The sequence below is a fragment of the Neolamprologus brichardi genome, chromosome 14 (assembly GCF_056152115.1).
Source record: "Neolamprologus brichardi isolate AB-2024 chromosome 14, ASM5615211v1, whole genome shotgun sequence".
Classification (NCBI taxonomy): domain Eukaryota; kingdom Metazoa; phylum Chordata; class Actinopteri; order Cichliformes; family Cichlidae; genus Neolamprologus; species Neolamprologus brichardi.
Window position 1 is genome coordinate 16,688,041 of NC_142117.1, and position 13,690 is coordinate 16,701,730.

The window sequence follows — 13,690 nt, forward strand, 5'->3', positions numbered from 1 at the left end:
CATTTTAATGCCAAGTGTCAAAACTGTTCTCCATATGTGTAAATGAGTTCAGAAATTCTTCATTATGCAGATGAGGTTGGTAACATTTCAGAAACTCTGGGATAAACATTCAGAGCCTATGACTCATTTGATTCAACAACATGTATAATAATTAATGATTAGAAGGGTAAAAAGATTAATAATACAAATGTGTGTGGATGACGAGTCAGAGTAGCCGTGTTTATGCTATTCTTGTGAGTTACAGTGAGTGAGCAACAATTCTTCTCCGCTTTAACTGATGCACACAATATGGATGGTATTGACAGGCTGTAGATGGCATAAAGTGAAAAAAACATGCTGTTTAACTTGTGAACACAAGGGGGCAGTATGGAATCAGAATCCCCGAGTGAAAAGCTCTCACAAACGAGCAGGCTTTCTAAGCAGCGTATCTGCAAGTCGTGTATGTTTGATATCTGATCCAAAATGTTTGATCTCTGCTACATTCTCCAATTTGCCATTTTCACTCCTACCTGGTGTTCTCTTCAGATGTTTAGACTTTTCTAACTTCTCAACAGAATGAAAAAATGAAGAAGACGAAGAAGGAAAGGAAGGAGGAAAATAAAGAATAAAATGAAATAATAATTTTAAAAAATCCAGCTTGTATTGATGCCCAGTGGCATGACACATTATGAATCCTTGTGGGGGTTTTTTTTTTTTTTGCTTTGTGTGCCTAATTAGTAACTTTCGGTTCACATAATCTCATCAAAGGGGTTGTTGTGTCATTTGAATGGTTTACATCTGACTTACCAAGAGACACTTAGAGGGAATGTTCAGCTCATTAGAGAAATGACTCACTGTTTTCTGTCCTTCCTTGACTACAAGTTTGGTCACAACCCCTGGGCCTAACCCCCTTCTTCCACGCTTGTGTGAATAACTCAATAACTCCCATCCATGGCACAATTAAGGCATTATTACACCCTTCACTGGACCTCATGCTCCGGGGTGAATTGTGGGGGCCATTCCTGACCCCTATTCCGTCCGTCCTAGCCCCACTGCGAAGCCTTGGCTACTCTTATCACTGACCCATTTTACACTCCCCATGTGCCCCGCTTTTACACGACACACAAACAGTCTTTCACAGCTCTCCTACGCACACACATATTTAACCCCTCCCCCCTCTCTGTTGTCTCCACCCAGCAGGCAGAAGCATGGCATCATGAGTCACACCAAAGCCAGCAGCTGTGCAACGGGCGCCATGTGGGGCACTCGTCCGGCCAAGCAGTGAGATGGGGGGGGGGGGGGGGGCGGTGTGAGCATCGTTAGGAGTTGAAGGGTGCCACCTTCCCTCTGTCTCTTTCTTTTTTACTCTTCCCATTTCATGCCTCTGCATGAAGGAAGCCATCTGCCTGCTGCCAGTCATCTATGGCTGCGAGAGAGTCTGTGACACTTTGCACTTTGAGCTTGTCTGTCACCCACCCACTTCTTTCCTTACACACAAGATGAAACCATGCTGACCATCTTTGACTTCTCCACTTTCCCCCGTATCTCTTATTTTCAATTTCAGCTGTTTTATGGCTTTGCACCTCCAGTCTTCACCGCCTCAACGTGCTGCTGTGTCATACAGCTGGGGATGCTGTTTGTTAGAAATTTCTGACTTCTGATGTCTGGCCCTTCTCTGGCCGTGGCATTTCTATTATTTAATTTGTTGTACTCTGTATCAAATCTAAAAGTTATGAGAGCACGACTTGTTAGCTCAAAAATTGTATGTACTCTAAGCTGGTTTATCTATGCGATAAACCATGGGACCTGAGTCAATATTTGTGCAATTTGTTCCCCCGCAAGCTGATCAACTGCTGAACAAAACCACATCCCTTTATTCTTTATCACTGAAGCAACTCCAGTCCCCCTCTCTTGATAACATCAGACACCAAGGTCTTGTTTTTTTCCAGCATTTTATTTTTGGGAAAGATTTTTTCCAGTGGATTAACTGAAATAAAGGTCATCGCTGCCTTTCATCAGACTGCGGTAAATAATGTTTCATCGTCATTTACAGGAATTAAGTAGATAAGCTTGGGTTTCAAACAGCCAAGTCTCAAGCTGCCAAAACAACTGCTCGTGCTATTCTCTCCCTGTGTCCACTGTCCATGCATCATTAATATTCATTCACGCTAACAGTTTCTTGAAGGCTTCCAACTCAAAGGGCTGAGTCTAACAAATGGACTTGCAATTGAAGGCCTGCACTCCAAATGTCACGTCTGCATGCTGTTCCATTTGTTTTGAATGCACTCCAAATGAAAAGCAATTTAAGAGCTCCAACCATTAGAAAGAGCCCTCACCATTGAAGTGCAAACTAAACCTTAATTAGGAAAATGATTGTTCAGTGCGTGCGCTCATTTTGCTTTACAATTAGCCAGCCCCTTTCCTTATACCACCCTCTGACAATTTATATACTTCAGCCTGTCTACATTTGCAAAATGTCAACATGCCAAAGATTAAATTAAAGCAGGTCTCTGTAAAGAAGACACATCAATCATATCAATCCTGACACAAGATTAACTGGTTGACATTTGTCTCCACTAAACCGGCACTATGGGACCTTATCCAGAAGATTCTCTATCAACGAGCCCTGTCAAACACACAAAGTGCATGATGGAGAATATAATTAAGTCAAATATCTGTTCTTTTTTTTCTTCCCCAAAGAACTCTTTAAGTTTTTACGCGTTTTGTTTGCGCTCGTACGTCAAGGAAGCGGTGAGATTATATTGCCGAAAATGTCCTTTCTGTCAGGTTGACCGCAGGTCAGAAGCTGCGCACACATGTCTGTGTGTGCTGAGGCATGCTTAATAATGTGTGCCCACAGCCTCACGCTTCACCTGTTATAATCCAGTGCAAATACATCTGGAATAATTAACAGTCTAATATGGAAAGATGATGTTTGATCAATCCAAATTGCCCATAGTGTGGCTCCAGTCAACAAAGCTGGAACAAACAAAAGCAAGGTTTTAAAACAGGGAAAGGTCATAGGATCAATAATTCATTTAAGAAGCTCCTTGGGATTGACTCTCAGTCAGCTTGTAATCAGGAGAGGAGATTTATTTATCTTAACCAGCATTAAATGCGCATTCCTAAGGTGGAAAAACATTGTGCCAAGTCGGTCGATTTTCACTGCCCTCGCAAGGCCACCGGTTTTTCTGTTTTATTTACCACCCACCACCTGGCAAGGTTGAGCTCTTTAATAGTACTTCAGCTGTGGACTAAGCATCTGTTAAAGAAAGTTTAGGGGAAGAAAGGGCAACAGAGAAAAGTCAAGGATAAGGACAAATCCAAGGATTCGAATGCAGGGAATCACCTTGTAGTTGTAGAGTTGTACAGTAACAGCATGCAACAATAATGAATGGGAAATTGTGCTTAATCTATTTTGAGCTACGCAGTATTATGCGTCTACTGGATAGGATAAAGGAGTGATAATATTAAATAACACCCGAGTCATGGTTTATTATAACTAAATGTGCCTGGAAAAGAATGTATTTTGCAGTGTTTTCAAATATTATCTAATAAGCAGGTTATTTTACACATGCAGCTTCGCGGGACTAGATTTGGGATTCACAGAGGAAGACACCTCCTCTGATTTAAATAATGCAGCTCTGCTGACTCGCGGGGGGATACCAGAGGCTATGTTGGCTCAAATGCTACAAACCTGCCTGGTTACAAAAGATTTACCGAGTCGACTCCCAAAGCCCATGTCCAGGTGGGGTGAAGAAACAGGATTTTGCAAAATGCAGTACCTCGAATTTCTCAACAACAGGTAACAATGTTGCTTTCCAGATGAAGCTGTATTATATCAGATGCAGTTTTGTTTCCTGAATAAATGAAGGGCCACTTTTATAGACTACTATATATTAATCAGCAGTTTAAGCTGGTGGGCATATAAAATGCATGAGGGAATCAGAGGTGGCAACTTAAAGGTTAAGGTTGGATCAAACTGCAGATAAATGTATTGTGACCATGGTCTTTCTCTGACCTTGACTAAAAGCTTCCAGTGCTTTAACATGACCACAAAAAGCGCGACGGTGTTGTCGTGACCACAAGTGGATAATTTTCCACAATATTGGATGTTCTTGCAAAGAAAAATACAATTATGTTAATAGGAAATTTAGTTTAAACAGACTTGTTTGTTTGCATATTCCTCACCTCCTACCTAATGCGCAGTCAGTGGTTAAAATATTAAACAGTGACTTTTAGGATGCTCTCGTCATTTAATGTTTCTCCAAGAGACAGATGTTGGTTGAGTTTTTTGGTGTGTGTGTGTGTGTGTGTGCGCGCTCAACCAGCTGTCCTTGGCAAACAAATGACTATAAAGAAAGCATTTCATAGGCAATTGCATCAAGGAAGCAGCAGTATGGAGATTTGCTTCAATGTGTCACTCATCTCTTCTTTTTAGCTCGCTTGTAAGACCATATGGTTTACAGTTAGGAGACTACAAATGAGTTTGACTGACAATCTAATCAGGCTGTCTGCTTAGAAAAAAAACCCCTGACAATTTTCACAATTTAAACGGCGGCTAACACGCTACACGATAATGATATCAAGAACATGCTAGTTTTATCATGGCGGTGACGGCGGCGGGGGAGATTTAGCCATGTATAGTTCAGCTTCTTCACCACCCCGACTTTTTTCCCCCTTCCACACCATGTAAATACCTGTCTGTAGATAATTTTGTAATGGAGTGCGTTGACATTGCAAACGCTTACTCTGCCATTTGCTCTAAATTTGTGCCTTTGTTAAATTGGATTCCAAATGCAATTATCTGCCAAGGTAATTCATGACACAGTAGCCCGTCGCAACGGCTCATTTGAAGGGATGCAGAGTCATTTATGAGTCATTTTGTAACAATACTGTATCTCTCCGAATAGGTGAGGCCCATGGGGAACTCGACAAGCTTTCTACATTTTGTGGGAAGGAAAGAATGAATGATTAGCTCCTTCCAATCCCTAGTTCCAAGGAGAGTGTTTAAAGCCATAATGCAAGCAAATGTCTGGCCTAGATCTGTTCAGTAATGAGTTGGAGCTCTATGATTAGACAAATCCATCACAAATGGCACAATTTGTATAATGTTTGGAAAAACATGGCCATTTTTATTCACCACGGGAAACTTTTCAAGGGAAATAATGTTGTTGGCAGATGAATTCTCAATATTAAGACCAGACTGGTTATAGCACTCGCTCAGAGGTAAGCTTATACACACAGCAGCGAGTCCTTTCCGTCTGGGCTTGGTGTGCAGCAAAGAAATGCTTACTTTTTCTCTTCTAGGCTTCTCAAATAAGAGAATTGTTTCTGATTCCGACTTCAAGAATACTACATTCCCGCCTTGGCTGCAAGTGGATTAATCCAGCTAAAGAGTAATTGCCCTTGCATTGTATTGACTCTGTGCATGAGGGAATTCAAATCACTTTTAAGTTTCAGTTCTGTAGGATTGGAGCCAGTACTTCAGGCAAGTTAAGGTGTTTATGTGAGTTCATTTAATTTGGAGTAAGACTGCTATGGTCCTATTAATGGATTAAAGGGCTGCATGTAAATGTAATGGTGTGAATCTGCTGACTGCCTAGGAAAACAGAGGACAAAGCGAATAAACAGCAGCGTGCCTGCTTTTAACAAATGCCGTCAAAGTACGCTTAAGCCAGCCACAAAACACTCTCGATAGCTTATTGCTGGCTGACTGTCCAACAAGAGCCACTGTGCAGGTCGATTAGGGACACGAATGTGATTGTCTCTGTTCTTGTGCTGCCACACCTGCAAATCGTTGCTTTAAACAGGATTGCATTGGTGTTATTTCTACAACCCTTTTTTTGTTTCTCATTTTTTGATATAAGCAAAACACAAATTGCTGCCCAGCCTGAAGCTGCATGTATTCTGCTTGAATCTGGACCTCATTGACAAACTACTAAAACATCACAAGGGTGTTCATTATACTTGAGTTTGCCTGCATACAGCAACTGGATCTTACATTAGTCAAAATGTATATACTGTGTGCATGTTTGTGAAGTGACTGCACATTTCCTGCACTCTTCTCGTCTACATCGGAAGGCCTGACGTCGGGCCATTAATGATTAATATTTCCCAGTGGGCACCGTAGCACAAGAGTTTTCATAAAAGCTGCTCACTTTCTAGCATTAATAGGAATGAAAGAACTTTTGAAATCTGCGAGAACAAAACTAAGGGTGAAGATTTCTGTGCAGACAAAGCAGTAACTCACGAATCTCATTCTCACTGACAGACCAGTGTAAACATAAACACCAACTCAAACATCAGTTTTATTCTCCAAATATACAGAGCAAAAGCATCATAGATTCACAGACCGGTACAGTTAAAATACATCTTTTTCATTTTTTTCTTAGATACAGAGGGCCACCTCCTGAAAATAGTGGTTCACCCAAAAGAGCATTTACACGTTGCCTTTTTATTACAATTACTGTATGGTTATGGTTCACTATTTATACAAATTCTTGCAATGACCATTTAAAGTACCTTCTGAGCCTCGTGTAGCATTTGCAAGTAGTTTGCGTTATTTGGAGTACAGAGCGAATCAACCAATGACGTTGAAGGGTACTCATTTGACTTCCAAAGGCATTCCTATTATACTTCCCATTTGCTTATGTGACTTGCTGCAAACTGTCTGCTGCAAACCAACCTGCACTGATTACCAATGCACCCTGGGAGACAAAGGAAACTCTGAGAGTCGTTTCCAGATGCTATTTTGTACAGGTCTTACACTTGGACTTTATTAAATTACTAACAAGGTATTGATTTGGTAGGGAAGAAAAAAGAAAGTGAGAGAAAAAGAGAGAAACTCAGTGACAGAAAGCATTTACACGGTTGAAAAAAAGGCTTATTATGATCAGTTCAGAGGTTCAAATGGCACCTTCGCTAATGTGCTCCGTCATGCACAGTGACACCTATCATACACTGATGTAGACTTCAAATAACCCAGTTTAAAAGTCCCTTTGCAAGCGTGACAGAACCTTGAAAGTACTAATGCTGAGTATTTCTTTATCTATTTTTTCCAAGTTATTTCAAACCAAGCAACATACTTTTTGCAATAAACAAACATAACATTGGCAATGAACAGAAAAAGCCATTATAAATTCCAGCCAGTGTCTTTCCTTCACACTGCTCCTGAGCTCTGTCTCTCACCTTAGAAACATTCTTATCCAGTGTTTTACAGGCTAGTCTTTAGCATCTCTGAAAAACAGTCTACGCTCCATGCTCTGCTCTGAAAGCGGTTGCTCTGTTTTATCAGGAAAGGGCAGCAACCCCTTGTAATTGTTCCGGGTCTTTGTGTTTATTCATCTGTTATGCCCTGGCATCTGTGCAGTGCTTGTAGCCAGGCAAACAGGCGCCGCCAGCACCAGCCGGCGAGGCGTCCACAGGTGAGCAGGGCAGACTCCGTCCCCACATGGGCTTTGATTCCCAAAGACTGACATGGCACTCACATCCTCTAGTACTCTCATGCCCACTGTAGCTGTTGCCATTCTGGAGGGTGGGGGGAGGTGGGACAGAAGGCTGGCCTATCAAATATTTATCTGTTTGCTGTGCAGTGTGCAGATTCTCTGGACTGGGAAAATGCATTATGTTTGGATCAGTGCAAAAGCTGCATCAGATAGAGGAAACGATCCATTTTTAGAAGGACAGCAAATTTGTTTTGTTTTCATGAAGAGAGTTGCTAAAAGTCTGTATGGCAAGTTTCAAACGGGCACATTTTTAGAATTCCGATCATGTGAATGTAAAGTAATGCATAACATACGGATACTTTATTCTGTATTTTTTTTAATCCCCCAAAGTAGATTGCACTGTAATTGAATGTTGATGATATCAGTGAAATAATTTAATTCTACCCTCATAAATGTGGAGAAAAATAAATGAAAAACTGCGACACCCGTACTTGACAGTCATGGTGGTGCAAAATGCAATATATTACTGGACATCTGGGCATCTCTCAGAGGGGCTGCAAGAATAATCGTCTCTTACTGTATTTCACTTCAAAGCTGTCCCGGCTATGCTTAGCTTCTCATCCTATAGCCTCGTGTGTGCTCGGTGTGAGTAAGTTTTCCCTGTGAGATCTGGGGGAGGACAAAACTGCTCGCACGAGCCTTTCATGTAGTTTGTGTGAAACGGCGAGGTTGATGATTTTTTGTTTTGTTTTGGACAGGAAACAAAGAAAGGAAACATCGTCTGTCTTTACAGTTCTGATGCCATGTGGTGTTTGTTGAGCTCTGGAATAGTGGAATCTGAATGAGAAAGAAAGCCCAGAAAAAAATTATATACAGAGAAAGACAGCATTAGAGATTTATATACAGTCTGCTAAGTGCCAAGCTGGATTATCAGCGTTGAAACAGAGCTTTTTGTCTTAAGCTGTACAATGGGCACCAATCCATTTGTAAAATTAGAGTCCAAACCGCTGCCACTCAAGTGGAAAACCCCATTCAAATGCCTTGAATATAATCATATGTAAAGTGCTTACAACAACAACTTGCTTTTGTCGGAAACACGGTGCTTGTTTTTTCATGGGTTGAGAGGCAGATTTTGTAGTTTCAGGCTCACACAGGTTCATTCCAATTGCACTACATATGGAACAACTACCTTATTAGGTTTTTTAAAAATAACCATTTATAGTTTTGTGTGATGTTTCTGTTTGATTTGACAAAACAAAGATGACAATGACATTGTGAGCCACCATTTTTAAGTCTTTTTTTTTTCTTTTTTACAGTAATTTTTCAGGAAGTCCGCTATATTTTACAGATCTGATAAAATAACAAACAGTATGGCTTGAAAGTAAGACCTTGAAAGTGCACAGACATATGAGGCTACTGAATGCTATAATTAAATGTGATGTGGGTGCAATATGTAATTGCAGCTATTGCAAAAAAAAAAAAAGGATCTGTGTTTACTGTAAAGGGATGCTCTTATCAAAGCCTGTTAACACAGCTTAAGGTCAACAGCAATATATGATAGCATCCATGTGTTGTAGCATTAAGACTAAAATATGTTGGCTCTTTAGCTACACGGCATCTGCAGTGTTCCTTGCAAACCCTTTTTGATCAAAGCATGTGCAGTGTTGGACTATGACACCATGTGAACTATGACAGGCTCACCTTAAGCATTTTACACAAAGTACGAGTGTTTCTGGTGCAAGTTGAATCACTACTCTGACTATACTCTCAACTAAAACAATTACAGTGCCAGTGATTGAAAAATAAAGCCGATCCATACATGTCACACAAGTGTGGATAACAAAAACTAAGAATGCACCCAACAAGCCACCATCAGCCCCCACAGCAGCTCTGAATGAATAGCAGACATCAAAATAAAAGCATTTTTTTCTCTAAATTTGCTTGTTATGTCCCTTGATGAGCAGCACAATCACACATAGGTATACAGTCAGGATATGCACTAAGCTCCAGCGTCAACAGTGATATCGACAAAAGCAATGGGTTAACCACACAATAAGAAGCTAAAATATCATGTTTACATTTCCTTTAGCAGGGAACCTCAAGTATATGGTTGATGGTCTGTGGTGTTACAAGGAGAAATTCACAAGTACGACTCATTTTGGCTTTCCCGCTGCAGTTTCGGAGCTGGATTTTGGCGCAGTAACACCACGGTGGATGCAGCTCCCCCACCTGAAGAACTGATGGGGTACATCAATCTGGCTTCGTCAAAGTTTGTATTGACCCAGTTCAAGCAGTTCAAACAGACCCTCAAGGCAAGTAGATGTGGACAAGAAGAGGCGCTCATGTCTCATTTATAGTCATCCATGAGGGAAATCAGAGTCAGAAATTAGACGCTAGAAAAGAAATTACAGTCGCGTATGTACACTGATATTCTTTTATCACAGAGTCTCAAAGTAAAATAATGACTCAGGGATTTAAAATGAGATCTCGGCCCTTCTTTATCTGCTCAGCTCTGTGGCCCAGATACAGCTGCGGAGAGGAAAAACAACCGCTGTGTTCAGCGCTTGAAACGTCTGTGGGCATATGGAGGAAGTTTTCTTACACCTACACAGGAGACGAGTTTGAACAAGCCGAGCTTAACGTACAGTGTTTAAAGGGAAAGTGGGAGTGGAGGAGAGAAAAAAAGGTGTTGTTTTAACAACTTAAAACCACATGCACATTGAATTTTGTGCTTCAAACTACAAGAGAGCAGCAGGACACTGGCTTGCACTCATTAGCAGACAGTTTGTGCTGAGTGCCCAAACACTCATGACAACACTTCCAGTTTTTCTTCTTCAAAAAAGCGAAAGTGGTCCATCCCAAGGGTGCTGATTGTCACAGAAGCCTTGTTTTCCTGCCCTCTGATCGGTCAACAGTGTCACTGCAAAACCCAAAAGTTTAAACGCTGTACTCGTGCAGTGTTTGTGTTGGCAAATAACCTCTCTGTGGCACAAAGCAGGGAGTTGATGAGTTGAGCATGAGCGAAATATAAGGCTTCTTGATCCTTTTTTTTTTTTTTTTTTTTTTGGGACACTGGGAAGTCTAAACAAGTCACATGGTGCATTAAAGCCCCAGTGTCTTCAGGCATCCACAGGAAACACCTACTGACATTGTTCTTTTTAGGCGCTCCTCGGAGCTGGTTCTTTCAGTTTTACAATCCTAGCTGGTTTGTTTCACCCCGTTCCAAAAGCCCTTCCCTCCCAAGAGGTCAGACATGGGTCTGCATGCGCTTCTGGAGGGGTCGGGTGAGGTCTGAGTTCTGCGAGGAGGATTGGGAATAGTGGGATGAGGAGGAGGCGGAGGCCTTGCTGTCTTTGTCGAACTGCACGTAGCCGTCTGGCTTACTGTAGCTGCTGACGCTGCTGTCACACTGCGTGTCGATAAAAGAGCTGGAGTCGCTGAGCGAGCCACGCTGGAACTCCCGCTCGCAAAGCTCAATGGAGCTGCTGCCCATGCCCAGCACGAAGCGTTGGCTGTAGTCATACAGTCGGTTGGGACCAGCTCCAAGAGTGGAATAGATGTTGGTGAAGGACATGCCCGTCGGTACCCGCTGCTTTCCCAGGGTACCTGTGTTGGTGGGGTTCCTCACCTCAGTGGTAGGGTTCCCTGTCATGGTAGGTGTGTGATGCTCCTTGAAGGTATTTACACTATAGTAGCCATTTGTAGGGTCCTATTGAAAACACATGAAGGAAAGATTCTTTAGAGCTATACATCTATATATCACATATGCACACAAAAGAAAAAGAAGAAAGGGAAGAAAAACAAACATCTTATTTGTTTATATGTGAATGTATCCTCAAAGCTCAACAGAAGTCAAGGTCAAACTGACAATAATTAACATTCAAACTGCTGAAATAAATAAGGAAAGAGTCTGCGGTCTGTGTAGGAAAAAAAAACAAACTTTAAAGAAAGACAAGAAAAAACAACACTGGTGAGCCTTAGGGGTAGGATTTAGTTAGCCCCCACACAGACCTTAAAATCATGTCTCTTGCTAATTAGGCAGGCCTTGATGATTCATAGTTTGGCATCCAATGTGTCATAGCAAAGTTCACTCTCATACTGGCTTTAATTGGACCTAAATGGATTGTAGTGTTTATAATTTCATGTATGCCCCTAAATGGCTTCTGAGACCAGAGCTGTGCCACTTGTTTGTCTGCTTGGCTGCAGGCACTGTGCTGTTGCTAAGGGTCCAGTTAGGGTATGTGTCAGGTTTTTTTTCTTCTTCTCTTTTTTTCATGTCCTTGTGTGAACGGATGTAAATGTCAAGCATAGTGAGCATGGTGGCAAATCCCAAAAGAAGAATGCTCATAATGGGGAAATGAGAGAGGCCTGAGAGGATGCTCGTTATGCTTGTCATTACCAGAAAGCAGACAGGGAGATTGTTTGCGCCTGCCCTTTATCACTTGTTCAGTCCCCTTTTGCTCTTGCCTCATGCAAGGTGTCATTAGCCGGGATCAAAAAAAAAAAAAAAAAAAAAATTAAGCATGACAGAGAGAGCAGGTAAGAAGGCTAAAACAACAGAAGTGCACTCGAGAACGAGCAGTCATTTGGACAAAACAAAAAAGTTTGTGCGAGGCTTGTTGTCTCCAGCAAGTTGAGCGTGAAGAGACAAGATCTTCACAAGATGACCTGCTTAAGTTCAAACCGAGTATCAGAACGGCGAAGAAAGATGATTTAAATGATTATGAATGTGACAGACAGGCTGGTCTGAATACTTCAGCAACCGCTGATCTAATGGCACTTGCATGAGTTTTACAAAGAATCACCCCCAAAAAAGAAAATAGCCAGTGAGTAGCAGTACTCTTGGAAAAAATGCTTTGTTGATGTCAGAGGTCGGAGGAGAACGGCCGCATTGCTTCGAGTTGTTAGGAAGGCCACAGTAACACTCACTAGAAATAAGATCTGCAGAGGAGCATCTCTAGAGCAGACAGGCTACAGCAGCAGAAGAGCACACCGATTGTCACTCCTGTCAGCTAAGAACAAGAGACTGAGGCTACAATTCCTACGGACTATTGACAATTGGAAAGAACATTGGCTGGTTTAATGTGTCTCGATTAGATGGTAGGGTTAGAATTTGGCATAAAGAATGGATCCAACCCAATCTGTATCAAGTGTTTAGGCTGGTTTTTCTTGATTTAATGGTGTGGGCTGATATTTTCTTGGCATACTTTGGGCCCCTGAATGCTTTAACCTATCAGAGTACTGATAGGGTATAACATTATACATTATTGGGTGGGTGAAGAAACATCATTTAGCTTTTTATAATTAATCTGTATCAATCTGTATGGAATAACACAAAATATAATTACTGCATTTCAAACAGGCGATGCCCTCTAAAATCTGTCACTACTGGCATTATCCCTTCATGAATGCTCAGTCTTGAAGAATATTTTATTGCTTATGCTCATGCCCTCTGCACCTGCTTGACCTGTGATGTGCTCCCATGGTTTTTTCTTTTTTTTGCTAATCAAGTAGTCAGCTCTACTAAAGAGAAAAAAAAAGTAGTATAGAGGCATCTACTTGCACACTGGCTGCAAAACCGCCTACATTCTCCCATCAGACCTTCATCCCTGCTGTGAGGCTTGCCTAAACAGGCTGGAGTGGTGCTCACTCCACAGGCCATCTGGCAGGTCTGTGCCCACTGTGCCCCACAGCAGTGGCCATCTCACTCCCTGCTAGCAATATGTCCACTGCTAAAAGACTCTTTCAGGACCTGCTGGCCATCATTAAAAATGTGTCAGATCTTAGATGCTGATGACAGGTAAATTGATGATCAACAGCCACCGCTGTTATGGCATAGCCTAGCTTCCATCCTGTTTTACAGGGCAATATAATGAAGCCTCACTCTTGAATCAGTCCAGAGCTGTAAGGTGGTCCCGTATCCCCAATGGACTATTAGGATCATTCAACCGGAGCGCCGCTGCTCATATGCACAAGGCTGCTGAGACAGTGGAAAGGGAAAGAAGTTAAATGGTACTATTTCAGTGCCGGTGCATAAAGAGAGGATCAGACAGCACATTGTCACTGTCTGTTTTACTGACCTATCTGCAGATGTTTTTCAGATAAGGTGCTAGCCCGATCTATTTTATGCTACTGCCATCACATCTTGTCACACAGGATTCAGCAAGAGATCGCTTGTTTAAGTGCTATCTGAAAGGATCAGAGATTGTGTTCTCTTGTCAACTAGTTGGCATTTACCCCAGTACCTCACCTGCTGGAAAACC

General features: G+C 41.8%; 1 protein-coding gene across 6 annotated transcripts in view; it reads right to left on the reverse strand.

Annotated features, from left to right (window-relative positions):
* Positions 1-6,278: 6,278 nt before the first annotated feature.
* Positions 6,279-13,690, reverse strand: part of kirrel3b (kirre like nephrin family adhesion molecule 3b) — a 164,667-nt gene continuing 157,255 nt past the window's right edge. For all 6 annotated transcript variants that reach the window (XM_006804632.3, XM_035913835.2, XM_006804633.3 and 3 more), the window contains one exon: positions 6,279-11,136. In XM_006804632.3, coding sequence (XP_006804695.2) covers positions 10,675-11,136 — 462 coding nt within the window. In that variant the 3' untranslated portion in view covers positions 6,279-10,674. The remainder of the gene's footprint in view (positions 11,137-13,690) is intronic.